The sequence below is a fragment of the Seriola lalandi genome, unplaced genomic scaffold (genome assembly GCF_002814215.2).
Source record: "Seriola lalandi dorsalis isolate HSWRI2012SDOR001 ecotype SW California unplaced genomic scaffold, Sedor1 jcf7180002054688, whole genome shotgun sequence".
In the NCBI taxonomy this organism is placed as follows: domain Eukaryota; kingdom Metazoa; phylum Chordata; class Actinopteri; order Carangiformes; family Carangidae; genus Seriola; species Seriola lalandi.
In genome coordinates, this window is record NW_019525241.1 from 2,475,540 (window position 1) to 2,498,735 (window position 23,196).

Here is a 23,196-nt window from a genome sequence, read left to right on the forward strand (position 1 = left end):
GTGGAGGGGGGTGGAGGGGGGGGGTGTTCCTACACAGGAAACAGATGAGAGCGTTTCCTGTGGCCCTGAGGACCTCACTTCCTGAGGATGACTTAGGAGGGGCTGCACATCTTAAACACACACACACAACACAAAACTACATCAGGAAAGCTGTGTAAATGAATTGTTTGTGGGGATGATGATAACTACAAGTGTGTTTTCAGGAAATCCTACCTACTAATACAGTATGTGATCAGTCAGTTGGATGCTCCGCAAGGCTCAATGTTGGGGCCACTGTTGATCTTAATTCACATGAATGATCTGTCCAATACTGACTGGTCTAATATTTTATTTGCAGACAACACAAGTATTTTCTCTTGTTATAAAAATTTAACTTTAACTGCAGTCTGAATAATGACTAATGAATAAATAAACTTTAATTTAACAATTGAGAAACTTAATTTTATTTAGTCCTAAAACAACTCTACATACTTCATTTAGATAATGTGCTGTGAAGACAGCCACTTCAACCACATTCCTTGGAGTTATTATAGATAATAAGTTGAACTGGAAATCACATATTAATATGATTTCAGTTAAAAATGCAAAAAAACAGATACATTATGCTTATATTACTCATTCGCCTTTATATTAATCAGTGCAATACAACTTGCCACCTTACGTAACTGCAAAATAATTATCAACAGAAAATAAGTGTTAAAGCTATGGGGATGATACAGGTCTGCCATTCTCTGTGCCAAATTAATACACTTCAGGTTTACTTATTGTTATTTCAATAACACTGCTTTCTATATTTATTGCTTATTTCAGTATAGGAAAAGTCATCAGACTGAGTCTCAAGTGCCCAATTTAGAACCAAGCAGTATGAGGAAATAGTGATGAAACGATTAATCAATTAAGCAGTTGTTCGACTGTCAGCAAAGGACCTTTTTTCTGTTTTTTTTTTTTGTTTTTTTTAATCTGCCTTCTGTGACTTTTCTGGAAGTGCCATAAATTGCTGCATTACACTTTTAAAACCTTTGTGTTTTCCTGTGTCCTCTGTGATTTTATCTTTGTTCAAACACTCTGAACTATTTTAAATTCTAGCAGATGTTAAACCAAAAGTCCTAATAAATCCTCCAGAATTACAGCAGACAGGGTGTAAAGTCAAAACAACCAACAATTAATATATTTTAAAATAACATATATATATATATATATACATACATACACACAATATATATGAGACAGTGAAGTACATCCTCATCAAGGTTATTTAAGATTCAGAATGGGACATTTAGCAAAGAACATGAGGGTCTCTTCAGTATTAACACTTAGAGAATTCATCCTTTGTATTGATACATCCCTTCATGTCTCACAGTTTGCAACAGAAAAGCAAAAAGTAAACAGCAGTACTGAGAAAACAGGCCAGATCGATGGTGAATGCTCCACGGTCCTTCTCTGACAGCTCTGTGGGACACTTGTTCTAACACTCATTACTCAGTAATAAAACAGAAGTCGTTCAGTTTCGGGTGGAGACACCGGAGTGATAGCTGGAGCCCTGAAGTTTCTGTACAGACCTTTTCTCCTCCCCTGTGTAGCTCTGAGTCTGCGGCGTTTCAAAATCCATTTCCCACAGAAAATTCTTATCAGTTTACAGAGAGAAAATCCTCAGGAAATCTTGCGACTGGGGCAAAGAGGGAAAAACATATCAGAATTTCAATCTTTCAGCTTTCTATTGGCTTCATCTTCATGTGTTTCCAGCCCTGCACTCGTCCCCTGCTGGGCTCCTGTTCTCACTCTTGTCTGTCTTTGTCTTGACCTCCACCTTGGGCCTCCTCTCACACACACACACACACACACACACACACACACACACACACACACACACACACACACACACACACACACGTAAGGATCATTCCAGGTGGTGTGGGTGGAAGCCCTAACATACCCAATAATCACACACTACGCACACACCTACACTGGAAACAATGGAGGATCCCAGGAGACGCCATTCAAAGCCATCTCTCTTTATCATCAGTGGTTTAGCTTCAGCTGGGTCTGTTTATTAACAGCCACCAAGACTAAACTAATCAGCTGACTTTAACATTTCCATGTTGCTTTTTCCAAGTCATCTGTCGTGATGTTTTCCCGTCAATCAAGACGAATGAAAGATTTCACACACCAGATTTTACAGAACGAGAATAAAGAGAACTACACTCAGCCCTGGGTTGATAAGTTCATAGCATACGTGATTGATAACTGACTTAAATGATTAATTCCATCCAGCTATCCATCCATTAGCTATACCACATATGCTTGAAGGTCACGAAGGGCTAGAGCCAATCTTAGCTGACAATGGGCAAGAGGCGTGGTACATCCTATTACAGGTTTGACACATTGAGACAAACAACCATTCACACCTACAGGCAATTTAGACTACATCCACACTACCACATTTTAATTTTAAAACGGCGACCTCTATCAAGACAAGCGTTTAATCTGCGTATCAGAAACGATGTCCAGAACACGTAGCAAAAGAGATGCGTTTTAAAATGAAAACGTAGTAGTGTGGCTGTAGCATAACAGTCGCCAATTAACCTGCATGCGTTTTGGATTGTGGGAGGAAACCGACACAGGCCCGAGGAGAACCACTGCATCACCATAACACCATAAACTGATTATCAAAGTTGTCAGTTCACTGTTGTTTAATTGATCAATTAATTCAAAGATCAGTTACATTTAGATGTTTTGTATTTTGGTCATTTCTACCCGATAAATGACTCAAACAATTGCTTAATTATGAAAGTCGCTGTCATTTGACTAATCGATTGATTAACTAGTTTAAAAAACGACTTCTAAAAAAAAATGGAAATGCATTTCTAGAAACTGTGTTCCACACGGATTACAGACACAGTAAATCAGACTTTACTGCTGGCACTTTTCATTAGAACTACTCATCATCCCTATCCAGAGTAACAGGGACAGACAAGCCCCCAACACCAGATCTAAATTAGCAAGAACCCAGAGCATTTGTAAAGTTGGTTCTTTTAACAGTGTTTGAAAATAAGCTGAGCTCCTCCTCTACACACTCACCGAGCAGCAGACAGGCTGCGGAGAAGAGAACGACATCGAGAGAAGTGGAGTTCAGTCCATTTTACTTAAGTCGACGAGATCTACGCTCATTACTGCAAGTGCAATAAAACCTTCGCAAGTAATTCATCAAAAGTTTCTCTTCAACATACACAACCCTGCAGAAAAGTTATATTTTCAACCGCTTTCTCACATCCACCACCTGCTCTGAATTTAATAGTTTTCTTGCACAGTAATAAAAAATAAAAGCATATCAATAGAGTACCGGACCAATAAAAAGTAATAATAAGAGAAGTATTGATAAAATCCTAACAACAAGCATCTCTACACAGTGGAAAGAGATGCTGCTATTAAATTTTTAAAATGTAATTTTCCAACGCTGCAAGCACCGCGGACTAAACAATGTGATCAGCATCTATTAAAAGCAGAGCTATCAGACTGCAAGAAACAGATTTTCCACGTCAGTGCAGTTTCACACATTCATATTAACAGCAAGAAATGTATAGGAACACAAGAACACAGGCCCTACACCTGAGTCGTGGGGTGTGTGGGAGCAGAATCTCTTGAATAAAAACACAGTGTCACAGTCTGACCCTCTGCATCAGCGAGAGGCTGAGAGGTCAGGACGACCTGCGTGCAGCTTTCTTCTTGTTCCACCTGGAATTATACTGTCATGCTGCAGTGAATGGTTGGGAGAGAGTGACGTGTGAGTGTGTTGAAAAACCACTGAGGATTTCAGGTGATAAGCCAAAGAAAAACACAAGGAAAAAAGGTTCTGCAGCTCACGTTTCTTTCTTGAATCTTGAATGTTGCTTAAGATAAAGAAAGTTTTAATGTATCACTTCTGATGTTTTGGAGGATCATCATGTGGCAGTGCTAAACTTTCACAATCTGATAGAGCAGCTCTGGAAACTTTAGATCCTGGTGCAGTGCTGAGTGCCGCTGCAGGCCTTGCTCGCAGCATTTTAACTGAGTGGTCTGTGTGATTGTGAGTCAGGTGAGGCGGCGTGCCCTCGGGCTCACGCTCAGCGGGAAACCAGAGGCACTTAAAAGCTTCACCCTTAATCCACACGTCTACGGAGTCAGCCGGCGTGAGACACCCACTACAAGCAACCCGAGGTGGAGCGCTATTTGTTAAGTACTGTAGCGCACCTGTAAGTTAAGTTGTGGCTCATTTTAAAGAAAGTTTACACACATAAGTCAACTGTAAGTGACCACACGATCAAATGTTAGACTGACTTCATGACATCTAGCTAAGTAGGCTAGTATCAGACGACACCATGGAAGTAGCAGGTTGTAATTAGCTTAGCCTTAAGCAGCCTAGGGGAATGAACACAAGTGGTTTGTGTTTCTAATGATTTCATTTTAAGTGAAGTCACATTCAAGACCAAAGGAAGAGTTGCAGTGCAGGCAGCAGTGGAGATAAGCGAATAGGCTAGGCTATGAAAACGTAGTAAAGCTAGCTTTCATTTCCAGCAGCACAAGCTCTCCAGGTTTAACAAGCTGGCTCTGTAATGTTTCTGTGCAAATGTATGACTGATAAAGAAACATTACAAGAGTCAATGAGGAGAAACAGGTTGTTTCATCTATTCATCTTAGTTCACGTTAGCTAGGTAGAAAAAAATAATTTCATTCACTCAGAGGCTACCAGCAGCTACCAGCAACTTTTAAGGTGGAAAATCTTAACCTCGGGGTCTTTCAAGGGGTCATGATAAAAAGTTAAGGGGTCACTAGATACTTTTGTTACACAAAATAATGTAGTGCTGAGAACGTTTGATTCCTCTAGCCTCTAAAAATCAATCTTTGTTTGAAAGGCTCACACCTCATGCCTACACAGAAGCTATAATATATAAGGTTCACAAATTATTTTAAAAGGTCATAAGTCAAAAAGTTGGAGCCAAAGGTCTCAAGACAAGCAGCTGAACAAGAACTTTGCCAGATAAAATACAGCTACAGATATTTCAGTCCGTAACAACCTCAGGTATTTCAAAACTGTCACAAGAAAGACAAAGAGACAGTGGGACAGAGTCTTATTGCCATGTCAGCACTTAGGAGGCCAGAGAAGTGGTCGTTGATCTGAGGGTGATTCGATCAAACTCAGTTTGGAGTTTTCTCTCTGTAGAGCCACACTCACTGTGTTTCTCCATGGCTGAGCACCGTCACAGGCTCAATTCAATCAATCCAACCAGCCAAGGTTCCTCCTCACTCACTCCAGCAGCCTGAAGTAGCTGCAAAATCGTCTTGTAGACCATCAATAAATGCCCTTTAGAGAATAAATGCTTCATTACTTTTAAAGTGTGATGGTAAAGTAGGTTTGTGTGTAAAATCACAGAAAGCAGGTTGAGTTTTCTCAAATGCTTATAATATTTTATTTTTCTGCAGTGAAGAAAAAAACGTTGTTTAATTATTTTGACACCGGCAGCATTAAACTTTAATGAATGAATGATGAAAAACTTTACCATTTTTACCAATATAGTGAAAAATGTATACGTCACCAAGAGAGTTTTACCATCTTAACCCTGATCCACAACTCAGTAATTAACTGGTTGAGACTGGAAATGCATGATTCTGAAGTCGAAACCAAGGTGTAGGGATGGTTCCAGTAGCCGGTTCCATCTTGGATGTGTGCGTCATTGTTCCCATTTGAATAACTCATTGTGTCGAGACTAAAAAGACACACAAAAGATGAAGTTCTTGGGGAGAGATCAGGGAGGCAGCAGCCTTCGAGTCTGGCCAGGACCAGCACATGCCCCTTTGTTTGAGACATACCATAACAGCAACAACACACAAAGGCCAATATGCCACACACACAATGAAAATAGTCTGGTGCAACGCTAGTCTACTGGAACTGTCAACAATAATAAAGTATGCATGACGCAGTATGCACGCGCTTTGTGGGCCAATAGCAAAATGTAACTTCTGGCCCAACATATGCCTGGGTCTTTGGGCCCGAGTCCGGCCCGTATACAGTACTTCCACATCTGGACTGTTATCCTCAAGTTTTTGAATCAGTTCAGATGTGGAAGTAGCATCTGACAGTCACGTTGTATGTGGGCCTGACTTGGGCCGAGAAACCAGGTGTATATTGAGCACAAATGTGTGGCCCAAGTATTTGCCACAAAACTTGGCTGAGCCCTTAAAGCGAGTGTTGGCTGAAAAGCTGCGGATGCACCTCTGGCAGCTGCATGGAAATAAAGTCCATTCAGCTCAATTTATAGGAGCTATACACTGTCTGTTTCTATGTGGTTTCACTTGGTAATGAAAGGCTACAAATACAGAACACAACAACGACAGCCAATTTAGGCTGGTGTGACTACAAGGTTGCACTGGGTTTAACTATCGTGGAATAATGCATGAACACACCCAAGTCCAAATATATGGTGTTTTTCCTGTTCTTCCTATTGTATTGTGTGATAGCAGCATATCATCTTGGCTGAATAAGTGTCAGCAGTGACAACCTCTATTTCTTCTCATAACTTTCCACCCTTGTTGTGGTTTGGAGTTTCCTATTGACCTTACTTCACTGTTGCATTCATTTCAATGAGCTATTGGGGCTGCAGAACTTTCTCGACCATGTGATTTAGGCTCAGGGTCCTAAATGGTGGTGGCTGGGGGTATTTTTGCCCTGATTCCAGTTCCACTGTGAGTGTGCTGTCACTCACTGAGCAGTCAGATCCCTCAGGGTATCAATGGCCTAAATGCACGTATCCAGGCGCCTCCAACCAACTGAGCTGGAATAAGGGGAAAGTGATTTTCAGAGAGTGCTGGGTTAAATGGGGTCAGCGGTGTCTTTGGGGTTCCACGGCTCACTTTGCAGCAAGAGCGGATCCCTGTTTCAAGGTCAGAAGTTTGATTGGATGTCAGACTGACAGCGGAGACAGTGAGACGCATCCAGAGTCACCCACACATGGAACAGGAGTGGGCTGCAAAACAACTCCTACACATTTTCACAAGTTTCATTTTGAAAAGAGAAAAAAAAGCAATGCCCACTCTTCCAAAACAAGAAGGCACTCAGAGAGCACAAAACTCCACCAACGCTCAACAATTCTCCAATTTACTGTTCAATCTGAAAATGTCATTTCTATGGCTTCAATTTGAAGTTGAATTGATTTCTTGCAAACATCCCCTTAGGAATTAGAATCAAACCTCTATCTCCATTAGTTTCACACTTATGGCTCTGATCAATAATTGTTTAATGGTGGAACTCCCAGATCTGGATCACCACCAAAATCTAATTGACTTTGCTTTGGCTTTAGGCCAATCCGTCCAGCAAATTTATTGGTAATGCACTTTTTGAGATATCCTGCTGTCAGACACACAGACAAACTAATTAACGGACATTAAACTTTTTATTCCCTTGTGGAAATAAACCTGAAACCTTGTCAGTACAGAGAGAGAGAGTTAGCATACAGACACATGTGGACAGGAACTTTAATGTTGTAGGTGGAACTAATGCTAAATTTAACTACTTTGTAGAGTGTCACTGTCATCTACACTCATGTACTGCACTGTATAAAATGATCATTTGTTTTATGTGGTCACAGCCAGCTTGACCTTTGGCCACCAAAAATCAGTGGCAGATCCTGATAAATTCTTATTATATTTCTTTCTCATGGAGAATCTTGTCATCTCTGTCAGTGAGGAAGTGTAACAGGCTGTGTTTCCTCGTTCGTCAGGTGACTCAGAGAAGGGGCGGAGCTTTGTGATGCTCTTGCCCTGAATGCTGAAACCGGACACATTCATTGTGCCGCCAAGAGATGTAATTATCTGGAGTGCTTGTGTTGCATCCAGGATGCAAATGAACATTTTTGCCCGTGGCTCTCTGCTCTATAGGGAAGGTGTGTATGAGACAAAAACTTTTTTTTTTTTTATCTTCCATTTGGCTGTCTCTCCACTCCACAAAAAAAAAAAACACCAACACCCAGATGCAGAGTTAGGAGCCACAACTGACCTCAACTCTACATGGTGCTTTCAGTTAACGATACAGAATGGCTGAACTTATGTGCATCTATTCAGAGGGGTCAGAGTAAGTCTGCAGAGCCACTGGGTGATTTCATGGTTCATATATTTCCGATGTCAAATCAAATTAAATAAAATCAATAACCTTAAATCATATTTGTGTTTCACTGTGTTGTGCAGCCAATGGTGGAATCCACACCGCTGCACTATAAACATTCAACATATATATACATCTACATATCATCAGCTGTGTTGTTAGACATGACATTTACAGGCTACATTCAGGAAGTAATGATCCATCCACTGTCTTATTCTTGACAGCATCGGTATGAAGATGTTTCCATCGGTGGCTAAAGGAGCTCTTCATATTCTGTTGATGTGCGCATTCTGTCATTATGCTACCATAGTTTGATGCGTCTGTCTTTATGCTGATGGGTGTTCTTATAGCTGTAAGCGTGTTGTACAGTTTGTGATGTGGTGCCAAGCCGTTAGACTGCTGTACTGGTGCAGACTCAGGCGCTTGTATTTTTAGTTTTAAGCCATGATGTAGCAGGTTTTATGTGATTATGGCACCTACATGGCTTTAGTGAAAAGAAACAATGTTTTCTTCTGGCCATTGGTTACATCAGTGGCAGCATTGTTGCTCAAATGGGGAAAGAAACACAAGATGATCCGACAGGTCGAAATCAAGAAACCAGCTGAGCCAGATTATCTCATTATCTATTTGGGTCTGAAAATGAAAAGTGGCCGCACTCTGAGACATTCAGGAACACTACAGTGAGTGTGGCAGGTTAAAGCTGAACCAGGATCAGTGAGGGGGTGTTTACAACAGACAACAGTCTGGGAGATAATTTGTTTTCTCTCTCAGATAACTAACCTGGAGGTGTGTTTACAACCTGTCTGATCATCTGACCACTCGTGTTTCATCCCCTGCTGGAATGTTTTCACTGTGTGTTTTCACTGTGTGTCACCTGATAGAACCAGAGAGCAGAGCAACAAAAATGACACCAAAAACAAATGTTTCATCACAGAAATAAAAGAAAAAAAAGCATTGGGGCTGCTGACTGTTAAGCATTAAACACCAGGATATTAGAGTCTGTGTCAACACACTCAGTGTCCTGCTCTGTCACTGCTGCAGTGACCCGTCTTCCCCACAGGGATGATCCCAGCTTCAGATAATCTGATCTCAGTCAAACCACAGTATCTACAAACCTCACATAGATGATCCTGTCGGTGGAATATGGAGCATACGTTTCAATCTGGGAACGATTCCAACACACAACCACAACCATAAGCTGTCAGAGGTCAGAGGGTCACATGTGGTGAATAAATTCACTGAGATAAAATGCGTCTTTAATGTGGTGTCGGAGCAGGTCTTTATGAGGGCTCAGGTCAGAATCAGGTTCGAGAAGGATAAGGGGCTAGGGAATGTCTGTGAGTGTCCTCGCAAAGATAGAAGTACATGTGTGTGTGTGCATGTGTGTGTGTGTGTGTATTTAGATTGTACAGGAAACTATTCATGAGTTAGCTCTGCCCCACCCAGCAAACAACCCGCTTAGGAAATTCTCTGTCCCAAACACACACACACACACACACACACACACACACACACGCACACACGCACACGCACACTTGCCGTCATTGTCGTCAGTTCTGCTTTTCGTGGATATAAACATCTGCAGAGTGTGACTGAGTGACATGTCCTGTCCACCTCTCTCTCCTCCCTGTCTCTCCCTCTGCTCCTCAGTTTGGTTAGATTGCTACTCCCACATTCAACATTACAACATGTTACATGTTCACCCATTAATCAAAACACAAACTGAAAGATTTTTTTTTCTCCCCCAAAAGCATGAAAAGGAAAGACTGCTGTTTTTCTTCAGTCCTGTGTAATGCTTGCAGCTCTTCCTGCAGAGACACAGTAACACTCAAACTGCAACTGTGAGACTGAAAAAGTCTGAGGGTACGCCCCCTCCAGCCATTAATTAATTATGGCCTCACACATTTGAACAGCAGTACGTCAGTGGTAAAATAACTGACAGCAACAAAAAAAAAAAAAAACGCCACATAGCGACAGATCTGTAAGTATGAAGTTTGGAGTGAAGAGTTCAGATAAAGAGAAGCCTCACAATGCCAGTCGTCAAACCCTGTTTCATCTTCTGATCCTGGTCCACGATAGAATCAGTAGTTTTGATTTATTTTTGATTCTATTTTCAATCAGACTTCCCTCCTTCTCTCCTCTCGGACACCAACACAAAACTCTTTGCTTCTGGTGTTCAAACTGGACAAACAAACAACCTCAACTGAGAAACTGAAAATAACCAGGAATGTCTGTATGTGGTTCATCTGGCGAATTAACATCTAAGTATTTGATCATATTGATATAAAAGTCTTGTAAATCCAATATAACAGTCCTGCTCAGTCATTGGCCACAGGGCTTGTTTCCCTCTGTGTTTCCACTATATGTCGAAAACAAATTCCTCATGTCTCTATGAGTGATGCCTGTTGTAAAGCCCTCGACCTCACTCTTTGGGTTGAGTCTCACAGCTCTCATTAACCTGGTTTCCAGCAGCTGTTCTCAGAGAAGAAGCTTTCATCGATAAACTCGCTGGACACAAGCTGCTCAGCACCACGCAGCAGACAGACACTTAACAACCGCACTGGTGATTTTGCTGAGTGAGTGTTCTACCGGCGTTCCTTTAACACCGTCGGACTCATGTAAGGACAATTAAATAAAAAGGGATTAAAATTGCTGCAGCCTAACTGGGGATGTTGTATTTTTTTATTCCACGCATTCTCTTCCTAGGGTCAAGCAAAACCCACGTTACCCACAATCCTGCCGGCAGCAGCTAAATGTAGCCTGGAGCCTCCGGACTCTGGACGCAGAAAAAAAAACAAAAAAAAAAACAGGAGCGGGTAAGTTCACTTCTGTTTAACTCCGCACCCCCCAGAGCCGACGTTCACTCAACTGACATCAGTTGAGATCATTTAATGGGCGTCACACAGCTCCCTTCATGTGAAGTTGCACTCACAACACTGAGACGCACACTGCTGCAAATCAAAGAACAAGACTTCTTTATGGCGGCGCTGGATTTATATTAGATTTTCATCAACGTGAAGAAGTGCTGTGAACTTTGCAGTGACATATTGAATCTACTTGATCAACCAAATCTAAACACCGCTGACTGGCATTTTATCTGTAGTTTCTCGGCTGATTGTCCACAGTATTTACTACATCAAGAGAAGACTGAGTGATATGGCTTATGGACAATATTGCAATATTTTTAGGCTTTATATCGTGTTACACGATCTATATCTCAATATTTTTGAAATGTCCGGTTTAACCCTTCGATGAATAAAATCACAGCAGTATGATGATTCTAGTCCCTGCAACATTTAACTGCATTAAAACATTCTGATTGGTTTCTATTGGATAAAATTCCAAGCAAACGGGAGGGAAATCACGACCAACTTGAATCTGACCTTTAACAAACAAAGAGCTCATAGCAACAAAAAAAGTACGTCAACAACAATCCCTTAGAAAGACATTTGACCCAGTGCTGAACCAACTCATCCGCCTCCATCTTCAATTACCATTTCTGAACATGTTTAAACTCGCTTTAGCACTTCACTTCTTTTGCTCTCCCTGGTTCCCTCCATTTCAGATACAAAAACATATACACCTCATCTACGTGTCTCTCTCACACACACATGCACACACACACACACACACACACCCAGCAGAGTTCTCTGATGGGCAGAGGAGTATGTTGTCTAGGGAGACGGCCACAGGAGTGAGTAAGAGAGGCGCAGCGAGGATTTCATGCCGGCGCCTTAAAACAATTACATGTCAGTGTTTCCTCTACATTCATTTAGCAGTGGCGGCCTGCCACTGCTAAATCATAGCCGCCACGCCTTCAAATTTCTTTTATTTTTTTTATTTTTTTTTAAATTTTTTTTTTATTGTTGCAAATGCACCACTGCCACATCTCTCCACCTTCACAGCACAGCCTGTGTGATGATGAGCGCAACAGCGGGTGGAGGGGAGGGAGGGAGTGGGGTGGTTGGGGGATCCTATTGGAGTTAATTACTCGCGAGAGCGCGGCCTTGAAAGTGACGTCACGTCAGGAACCAGGTGAGAGTCAGAGAAGTGTAGTCGTGAGGAATAAGGCAGCGAATTACCGGAGAAAAGGTAGACTTATTAGCCAACTCAGTGACGCTAACTTGGGTAAACTAATTGATAGCATTAAGCTAATATCTACACGTCATTATGTATTAACTGCTGACTGCATTTTCAGATGAGCTTGTTCAGATACTTCTCTAAGAAGAGAAAGACAACAGATGAAGAAGACGCTAGTCAGGTAGCATCATAAGCCTTTTACTGACTCGTAAAGGATGATGGTTAGGTAAAAAATAGTATTTTAATGTTCACACTTGTAATCAGATGTGATGTGAGTGTAAACTATATAACGCTGTTAGCGTTACGTTACTCACACTTTTAATGTAATTTTATTAGACAAGTAACATTAGACAGGGAGGAGTTGTCATCAAGAATATTCAATATATCTTCCACCGCTACATCAAGACATATGATAATCTCCTAATATGAATACTGTAACAGAACATTTCAACCATATCATCGTCACGTGTAAACCTGTCCACAGAATCAGTGTCTGACTGAGATACAGTTTGCTCAAACACACACTTACATCAAATAAAAAGATCGTTTCTGATTCATTTGGGATTTTCAGCTGTGGGCTGTGTTTACTATTATTTTCCCTGGCTGCCACTTTTATAGAAACCCTATTACACTTCACACTTTATTATCTTTCACTTAAATCAATAGAAAGCAATGGTGTTGTTGCTCGCTTCACTTGCGTAATAAAAAAGAAACTTGAGTTCCCAGGATAAACTCTGGGAAGTGCTTGCACATTCTTCTCACACTCGCACGCGCAGGCACGCACACACACACACACACACAAACACACACACACGCACACACACACACACACACACACACAGACCCGCTTCCACACAGTCACACGCTGAGGTGAACGGTGCTTCCTCTGAGTTTTATTGTCTTGCTGAGCATCACTGAATTTCACACAGTGAGTCAGAATCAGCTGCCTCTGCAGCAGATACATGAATCCATGTTTTCTGGTGGGTGAGGAGCAGCGAGGCTACGTTCATGTTACTCTAACTGTTTATTTTGTGGCATTCCCACAGCGCTGAGCGGCTGCCAAGCTAAACCAAAGTCACACACACACAACACAGGAGAGAGAGAGAGAGAGAGAGAGAGAGAGAGAGAGAGAGAGACAGAGAGAGAGCGAGCGACAAGCACAGAAAGGGAAGAGAGAAACAGGCAGAGACAGTTCTGGTGGCCTGACATGACCACTACCTCTCCTCTCTGCTCAGTGTCAGTTCCAGGTTACACTCTCTGATTCTCTTTCATTTCGCTTCCCCCGTCCTCTCCTCTTCATTTTTTATTCATCTGTCTGTGTGTTAGCAGAGAAGTGGAGTATCATGAGGCTCCGCAGTTCAGCGAGCCTTTGAAAACCTCCCCCCTTCTTTCATCTCTGCATGCTTCAGGCTAAATGACAGCCCCACAAACCAGGCCTTGTTTGTTAACTGTCCCACTACAGTCCCACTACAGAGGTCAAAGGTCAGCTGCATGTCAGACTCGGTTAAGTCGGATTCCGAAACCAGCCGGGGTGAACTTTTGACCTCTTGAACCCTCTCCTTCCCTTCATTGAAGTATCACACTCAGAAGAAAATTCAGACGTCCTTGTTTTACATCACTGTGTTGTCGAAGAGGAAGTTCATGCCGCCTTGTGAATCACTTTATAAACTTCCGAAAGTTTCCAGCAGGGTAGACGTGGTAAAGATAAAACAACACTTAGATTTCCTTTTCAACACATCATGTTGAAGTGAAAAACCAGCAGCTGCACTGCAGTTTGATATGAGAGAATGTCTGAGTTAATTAAAACATGAGTGCTTCTTTCTGAAGCCGAAAAATCAACAATGAGGGAGAAAACCGGTGGACAAAAGAATACAGACACCAAACGTCTCCAGCACCAGAGGAGGACAGAGACGACAATACAATGCAGCAACACGGCCCATTAACTTCTGACCGACGGACGCGACCAGCAAACTCAAAGCCTGTCTGTTTGTAAACTGCGACTTCAGCCAGTTCACCAAAATACAAGGGTGACTGCCAGGCTTTCTGCCACATCCGTGTCATATGGGTTGGATGACGACAACAAACAATGGTTGTGTGATTACAGCATTACCAGACTAACAATTCTGTGCACTCAGCTTTACTCACCTTTAAAAGGACAGATGTTGGCTGATGTGAGGCATCCCTATTCACCTCTGTACTATGAAGCACCAAGTCAGATTTATCACAGCTTTCAGGAAAGTCCAGGTTTCCCAGTCAAAACTGAATGTGAACACACACACAGGTCGGAAACTCATTATTACGAGGCCTCTGATAGGCCATGAACACAGCATTTGTCTAGTGATAGTCAAAATGTCATCTGGGCAATGTAAGAAATTAGGTACGGTGGTATGAGTACGCACTGGAGGTTCAACCTGACTTAATCAATCTATTCAACCATCCGACAAACACTTCGGAACGTTGTGCAAACTGGCCCCTGAAGACCCTGCACCCCCACAGAGGCTGCAGTGTTACATCCCACAGCAACACAAGTGTTGAGCTGATATTCAGACGGCTTGACATGAGCCTGATAATGTCACAGTCTGACAGATGTGGAGCGTCTAGATCGAATTCAAGGGCGAGGTGCAACAACTGCTGATGCTCTGAGGAGCTGGTCGTGGTGCAGGTGTAATTCGCTCTCTCTGATCCACTTCGTCAACCTCTAGCTGCTGGTGGGGCTCTGTTTGTTTATTTAATGATACCGATGTTTTAAAGTCATGACATGTAAAGAGAAATGGAAAAATAAAAACGTGAACTGCAATGGTTCTGGTCTGTAAAAGAGTTGACAACGAGGCAAAACCTAGACTAAACCTAAACCTAATCTGAGATTATTGGTCATTAAGTTCCTGTAGCATAAAAAAGGCCTGATAGTGTCATTAAAGGTTGTTTTATTTTGAAGTGTTGATATCCATAAGAAGATACAGTATATTTGTGGTTTTAAGAACCAAAAACCATCTCAATGTAGTTTTTTCATTTCATTTCTCTGTGGACTGAGCGCTTTGACACTTTCACAGTATTAATATAGAACCTAGACCTGCTTTATAATCAAACTACACATGGACATCGATCCTAATACTATATAAGACCTTTAATATCTAAAGGGTTCGTCTTCAGCGGAGCATGAATGTGCTCAAATAATTTATGGTCAGGGTTAAAAGTAAGTTGACAGTCGGTAGGAGACGAATGCAACTGACATTCTCCAGTGACAAAGTCTGACATTTTGTCTGCCCAGTTACTCTAACAGGGTTAATGTCTCGCTGCTCCTGCCTTTGCAAAATAACTGCAAACTGAAGCAGTGTGACAAAAAACAATCAATATTCTCACACCAACGGCGGAAACATGGGTCAGTGCTGCTGGTTTCTCCGGTGAATTCAGTCTTCAACACGTACAGATGGACTCGCACACCGCCACATATTAACAACAAGATTAAGTTACAGATTTCCTAATTAGAAAAGAAATTCATCTTTGAGCTCTTCTGCTTTGCCATCATTCATGTTTGCAATGAGGTGCTTGGCAGCTGCTTCCATCACAGCCCGTGGTTACTGAGCGCCAGTCCTGCAGGTGTCCTTCCCCTCTTTCGCCATATATCACCATCAATAACCTCCATCAGGCTGCAGTGCTCATCATGCATGGATACAGTCCTCCCCATCTCTGCTGTTATAAATCAGCTAGAACTCCACCGAGCCCCAAGACACATCGCCCCACAGAGAGGTGGGAATTTAAAAAAGAAAAAAAAAAAAAAAACCTTTGGGTGGAAACACACTAGCTGAGGAATGTGTGAGTAAGTGTGTGTTACGGTGTGTGTGTGTGTGTGTGTGTGTGTGTGTGTGTGTATGTGTGTCCTGAAAGGAATAACAAGTGATCTGGTGCCTGTAGCAGCCTGATAGCCTGGCCATCCAATCAAATCCAATTAAATATTCTCAGGATGTCAGGAGGGGAACAAAGTGACAGTCAGGAGTCAGAGTGGATCTGTGTTCTGGATCAGTGAACACACACACACACACACACACACACACACACACACACACACACACACACGGTCACACATGCAGTGTGAGTGTGAGAGCTGCGAGGTCACACTTCTTATACTTTTCTTAGACTTAAAAAAAACTAAATCATACACAGGAACAAATTTACAGGTGAGGTCAAGCTGAGTCCACACACACACACACATATTCTGATTCAGAGGACAGATTGTGTGTTACTTTGCCCAAATATACAAACATTCTCATTGGCCGACAAACACACACAGATGTGAGCAGTTGGTTAAAGCTTTAGGGAGAGCTCAGTGAGGCAAGGAGCAAACATCAAACAGCTCCAGCCAGAAGAGACACAGACCAGGACACACACACACACACACACACAGAAGGACACACACACACACACACACACACACAGAGGGGGGTGTGGGGCAAGAGGGAGAGAGATGTCAGAAGTGAAGCAGCGGAGTGATTTATCCTGGGATTTGAGACTTGAGAGGAGGAGAGGAGGGCAGCCTGGCTCCCACTGAGAGGGAAGAGTCCCCAAACACACACACACACACACACACACACACACACACACAAAAAAAAAGGGAACAAACACATAAGCCGCCTCTCACGAGAAATGCACAGATTCTATTGACACAAAAAGCATCATTCATGACCCAAACTTTACCCTAAACATGACAAAAATAATGAACCTCATTTTTCAAATAGTCATTTAAAGGACAATCAGAACTTTAATATCACACTGTCATACAGCCGGGCCTCCAGAGGTCAAAACTGATGCAGCAGAGGCCAAGATATCCTGACTTTACAGCTGACGGTATGCTTCCTCACAACAGCTGGTTGAACAGACAAATCCTACCCACACACCCACACCCACACACACCCACCCACACACACCCACACACACACACAAACACACCTTTCTGTTGTCAGACTGGGAGGGGCTGCGTCCAACCGTCCCTGTCCCGGGGCTTTTAGAGCTTTTAGAACCCAAGCTGAGATACGCGAAGGTTCACAGAACGTAAACAATGGAATTTTGGAATCTTTAATCCAACGTATGGATGTTCCCAAACTTTCCTCCATAGAATCTGTTCTCCAGAACCTGGACTTAATATATGACAGCACACATGTACCTTGCTGCATCTTCTACAATATTTCTTCATATATAAAAAAAATGTGGAGAAAAAACAAAACAAAAACAAAGCTACTAAATCTAATCTAACTCTCAAATGTGTGCGAGAGGCAGGGCTGGGCAATTAACTACATCTTGTTCATTTCGGGTAGTTCGGTTAATACTTTCCCTCATGTGTGTGTTAATGAACTGTCCCCTTGAAAGTAAAAAATACCGCCTCCACCCCATGCCACTAACCTTAATTCGAGTTCACTCAAAGCGAAGCTGGCCATGTGGACGACACGAGCGCAACCGCTGGGCCTCAACCCGAGCACCTTCTACCCGAACAGACCGCTGTGTCCCTCTGTTTGGACACATTTTGACTTTTGAACAAAAAGTCCAAAGCAAACACCGCAGAGAAACGATTTCAGCGACCAAAGGTAACACCACCAATTTGTTTAATCATTCGGAACACAATCACATTGAAGATTACAGTTACATAATACTTGTAGCAACCACTTGGACTTAATTGCAGAGAGAGCGAAATGATGAGAGACTGGAAGGAGAAAGAGATCTACAAACAAAAGTCAACAGGGAATTCTGGTAGACTACATACTGAACAGACTGCATACTGAACAGACTGAACAGACTGCATACTGAACAGACTGGTGAGAAAGTAAAAGGACAAACCCAAACATGAGTGGAGAAGCATTAACATGCGCAGAAGCTTCCATACACAGCACTAGAGCTCACTGAAGCTTAATGAGTACGACTAAAAGACGACTCCATCGTCCACAACCTCAACCAATTTCATTATTGTTACCATGACAACAGAGGTCGTCTAACATCACTGACGCACTTCTTTTTATCTACTCCTAAACCTAACCAAACCATGACCGTTCCACAACCTTGCCAGCGGCTTTATTATTGTTACCATGACGACGAAAGTCCTGGTATGCCGGGTGCTTGTACGCTCCTATAGGTCGTATCTAAGGATAGGGACAACTGACCTACGTGGTGGTTCAGGTTGGAGGTCTTGTTGACATGTCAGGGGAACTGAGTGGGTGTCCTGGGATACAGAAGTCTACTCTTTCAAACCTTTCCTAGTTCCCCTCTGATCGTGAAACATCAAACCTACTGAATTTGAACCACTTCTGTTTGCATCCAGCAGTAGCTACAACACTCCAGTATGGTAGGTCACACCACTAAACAGCACGAATCGAAAAACACTGCATCAAGGGTTTTAGATTCAGCTGGGCAGAAGTGAGAGTCACGTGAGAAGCCAGTTCTGTGTTCCGATCTTTATGGACAGGACAAGCAGCAAACACAGCAGCTAAGTGGTGAAGCCAGTTCCTGGTTCAGTTCCTCCAATTTCTCCACAATAGTCTGACTAAATGGAAAATCAAAGGGAAAACCCCCCAAGTGTGTCCATAGCATGAAAACTCCAGACATTTCCTCTGCAACAGATCACCAAACTCCATCTTATCACAGTCAAATGTGCAAATATGGAAAGTCATATTACTGCAATGCCACCAAGTAGAGCCCACACCTAGCTCACTGGCCCAGAGCCTGATGGATGCAGTAGCTCCAAAGCAAGGAACATGTTTATGCCAACCAGAAATGAGAAAAACAGTCGGAGTGACAAAATCCATGAATTTCTGTCTTTTTTGTTTCACTCTATCAACACATTTTTCTTTTTTTCTTTTTCTTCTTTTTTTTTTTTTTTTACAGAACTACGGCCCAGAATGTCAACAACATCTATCAACATGTTTCTAATATACTGTACCTGGAACACTGATACGCTCCTCTGTTCATTTATATGCAGATCTGTACTGTGTGCTGAAAACCTTTGGATGCGTAGACCTGAAGCTCACACAACTTTCAATTGTGTAAAACTTTTTCATGTATTATATCAGCATTTCTGAAAAAAGATCATACGTGTCATGCTCTGCTAAGACGTGTGTGACACTGACATGAGTGTATAAATAGAGGAAAAAACCAAGCTAGAAAAGATATAGCAGAAGATATTATGGTTTTTGATTGACAGGTGTCTCAGCCTATCACACTAAGTCACGGCTGCCAGTTTGTTTGTTTTTTTGACTAACCCAGCAGAGAGCAGTAAATCCCAAATGATCTCCCAAACACCAACAGGTGACACGACAGTCGGTTACTTCCTGTTTTCCTGCAGGCAATGGGACAGCAGCAGGTAACATGCGGCACACACAGGGTTTCATTTCACCGAGATGTCACGCCTCGTCTTGTTTACCTGAGCGAAGGTGAAACCAACATCATAACACATGAGACGCTGCCATGTTTCATTCCAACGCTCCACTGACGTGCCACGGGTGAGTGCGGGAGCAATTAGTTAGCTGTGCAGAGCTAAACACCTTGGCAGGATTTCAACATCTTTGGCAGTCAAAGAAAAAAAAAAGAAAATATTCGAGAATTATTTGGAAGACACTGCCGCAGCTCTGAACTCTGATCTGAATCTAAATTAGAAACATGCAACAACCCAACTGCAAATGAAACCAGTCCTCCATGTTTCTCCATCCATGAACCAGCAGTGGTTTGGACTGAAGAATATCATCTCCTCTTAGTCCACTGGAGGTTTGCGTGCTCTGAAATCAGGATTGTGTCAGTGTTTGTTGTTGAATTAGTGTGATTTCAAACTAAGTGCTAAGTCTAAAGTGTTGCCAAGTGATGGTATTTCAGCTGAGGTGTCACTTTACCCCCGCGTTGGCTTTATTACAGGAAAGCAACGTGTTGGCAACTCATGTTTGGAGGCTGTACAACGCTTCTAAAGGATATGAACAGATCAGATTCAAAACCTGAAGATCAAACAAAGGCGGGAGGAGTTTGACCTCCAGCCTGAAAAAAGGCCGAGCCTGGGGAGTGACCGTCCGTCAACAGGCATTCAAGGGCAGCAGTGCCCTTCAATGCCATGGATGTAAAGGGAGCAGCAGAGTCAGGAATCCAATAATAGGCTGATAGAAAAGTGACCCGGCAGGAATTTGGGAGGAATTTGAAGGATTTGAAGAAGTGGTGACGATGCAGTGTTGTTCAGTGAATATGACACTAGGCCAGATTGTTCAGAGTCGAATACTGCTCATTGTAATCAAGACTGTGTGTGCTGGAGTTTAGCCTGAGTCAGCCAATACGAGGAGCACAGCAGTGGCTGTCTGTTAAGACCGAACGTCCTCTATCAATGCCTCGTCTCACTGTGACTCACTGTGAATTCAACACCAGGTACAAAACTGATTAAAAATGGTCACAAATGACCTGCTTCACTCCCCCAATCACGGCTCATATTGTCCGCCAATGACCAAATCATCTTGACGGGAGGCTCGTGGTAAATTTCTGGAGACTTATTACCTCCGGTTTGGACGAGCTCAGTGCATTTCCATTCACTCTACATCAGCGCTCCCAAACCCTTTTTTGGAACGCTGCCCCATAAATTGAGCAATGTTTACTCATGGACTATCTGGAGTTCTGCTTCACAGCCTGATTGGTCCAGACACAGTATCCAGTTTCAGGCAGGGGTTGGGTTTGTTTTTGCTGCATAAAGCTTTGAGCTTGGATCAATGGGACGAGCGAGTGAAACAAGTCGGGTTGGGTCTTCAAGAGACTCGCATATATCTCAGTTGTACTTGTTCAGAACCCCTTCAGCTCATCACAGAGAGCACATGACTATATGAGCTGCTGGCAGTGAATATCCCTTTTTAGACTGTTTCAATATCAAAGACCGCGACCAAGCGTTTAATGCTACATTTCAATACTGGACAGTTTTAAACACACAACGCTACAGGTACAGTTTGGCTGCTACTCAAAAGGAAGTGAGGTTCAGTCCCACGCCACAGCAAAGATTAAAGGAAAGCTTGAAAAATTAAACATCCCTTTTATCCTACCCTGTTTCATTAATCATCTCATGACCACTCAGGTATATCTTGTGACTTCCTTGAGGAGGGTCCAATCCACGAGGACAGATTACCAGCTGGCCCCACCGGCCAAAATCAACTAACATGATTCCCAATTTTTTTTTTTTTTTGCCATGGCCCTCTGATTTTGCAAATGTGGCAAAGCCGATCAGCACTGCTCCTCACGACCTCTCGCCTCCCTGCGCCATCTCTGAATCTCTCCTGTTCTGATCCCGGTTCGTGCTTCATTCACACCTGCACCCACAGCTGTCCACCTGACCAGACTGTCCTCTGTGTTTACACGCGAGCACTTAACGGCGTAACTGTGCTTCTATATTCCGTGTGCGTGCATACATAAACACACACACACACAAATGCACGCTGGGTGTCCGTGTGCGCATTTCTGCGTGCATTCATACATACCAACTGGCAGCGGTTGTGGGCTATTTATAGAGGGGCTGTATTAGCTCACCATATGTGTCAGCTGCTGCTCTCGAAATGGCCACAGACAGCAGGAGCAACAGCGGGAAAACTAGGTGGGAAAGTAAGTGGAACAAACAAAAAGTGGCTGCTCACAACCTCAAAGAGTGTATGTGTGTGTGTGTGTGTGTCAGCTGTGGGTGTGTGAGAAGCCGGGAGGCTCTGGGGCTTTTTTTTTTTTTTTTGCCGTCAAACAGGTCCATAAAATATACATGTACGCAAATGTGCACAAGGAGGGAGCTAATAACCCTGGAGAGGTTACAGACACGCAAATACAAAGACACTCGCATGTGCACACACGCAGCACGACAACAAGTAGAGCCTGTTCGGCGCAGCAGGGCAGCCTCTGAGTCACACGTGCTTGTCAAAGTTGCGTCCCACTGACAGCAGAGACTTGTTCCTCAGCGAATCCCTCCACTGGTGTGTGTGTGTGTGTGTGAGAGAGAGAGTGAGAGAGAGAGACGGCAGTGAAGGGCGAGAGCACGAATGATAGAGGAAGAAAGCCTCAACAGCAGCGAAAGAAAGACAAGACCAGAAACGATGTGTGTGAGTGTGTGTGTGTGTGTGTGTGTGTGTGTGTGTGTGTGTGTTACGGGGGAGGCAAACAGATATATTTGTGAATTGCCCCCTGCTCCTCCAGCAGGGCTAGAAGGCAGAGAGGTGGGCGTTGATGAGAGCAGAGGGAAATCTCTACGCTGCCCAAACAATGCAGCCCCTCAGCGTCTCAGCTAGCCACTCTAACTGTCTCTCTCTCTCTCTCTCACTCCCCCTCTGCATCTATCTCTCTCTACCTTCTCTTCTTTTTGTCTCTTTTTTTTTCACCACACATTCCAACTCACTTGATGAAGCAGCGAGCCCCCTCGAATGTGTATCCTTCCTCCCATCCTGTTGGTAAATCTGTGAGGACAGGGAGGGGAAGAAAAACACAACGTACAGGAATATGAGCAGCTGTGCACAGAGATATGAAGATTATGCACACACACACACACACACACACACACACACACACACACCTGCATAGCAATGCAGGGTCTGGACCACAAATAGCTCATTTGGCTTGTGCCCCCCCCCCCAGAGCAGATATCGCAGGATTACTCGATCATACTGTCTTTGCCTTTGCACTGCTCAGCCTCCAGCTGCTGATCTGCATGCAGAGATGCCTCCTCAGCCGTCACCCCCTTTCCTTGTCGCGGCAAATGTGCGTTTCATTTTTTTTTTTTTTTTGGAATATATGCTTCTCACTAACGTGCTGTATTGTTGTATATAAGCAGCCACGGTGCATATACAGTATAGGTGCTTGGAAATAGCGCGTGTCAGTAGCACAGCTGGGGGTTTTTTTTTAGAGGGAAATATGTCAAATGTCACTGCAGGTAATCGGCTCAGAAATCGGTTCACGCCTACGTGACGGAACTTTTAAAAAGTGTGTCGCAAAGTGTCCAGGTGGAGCGATGGGGG

The 23,196-nt window shown here is 43.1% G+C and overlaps 1 protein-coding gene across 10 annotated transcripts in view; it reads right to left on the minus strand.

Moving 5' to 3' along the window:
* Positions 1-23,196, minus strand: part of LOC111667333 (pleckstrin homology domain-containing family A member 5-like) — a 218,679-nt gene that overhangs the window by 194,372 nt on the left and 1,111 nt on the right. For all 10 annotated transcript variants that reach the window (XM_087178445.1, XM_087178446.1, XM_087178441.1 and 7 more), the window contains exon 3: positions 22,581-22,638. In XM_087178445.1, coding sequence (XP_087034571.1) covers positions 22,581-22,638 — 58 coding nt within the window. The remainder of the gene's footprint in view (positions 1-22,580; positions 22,639-23,196) is intronic.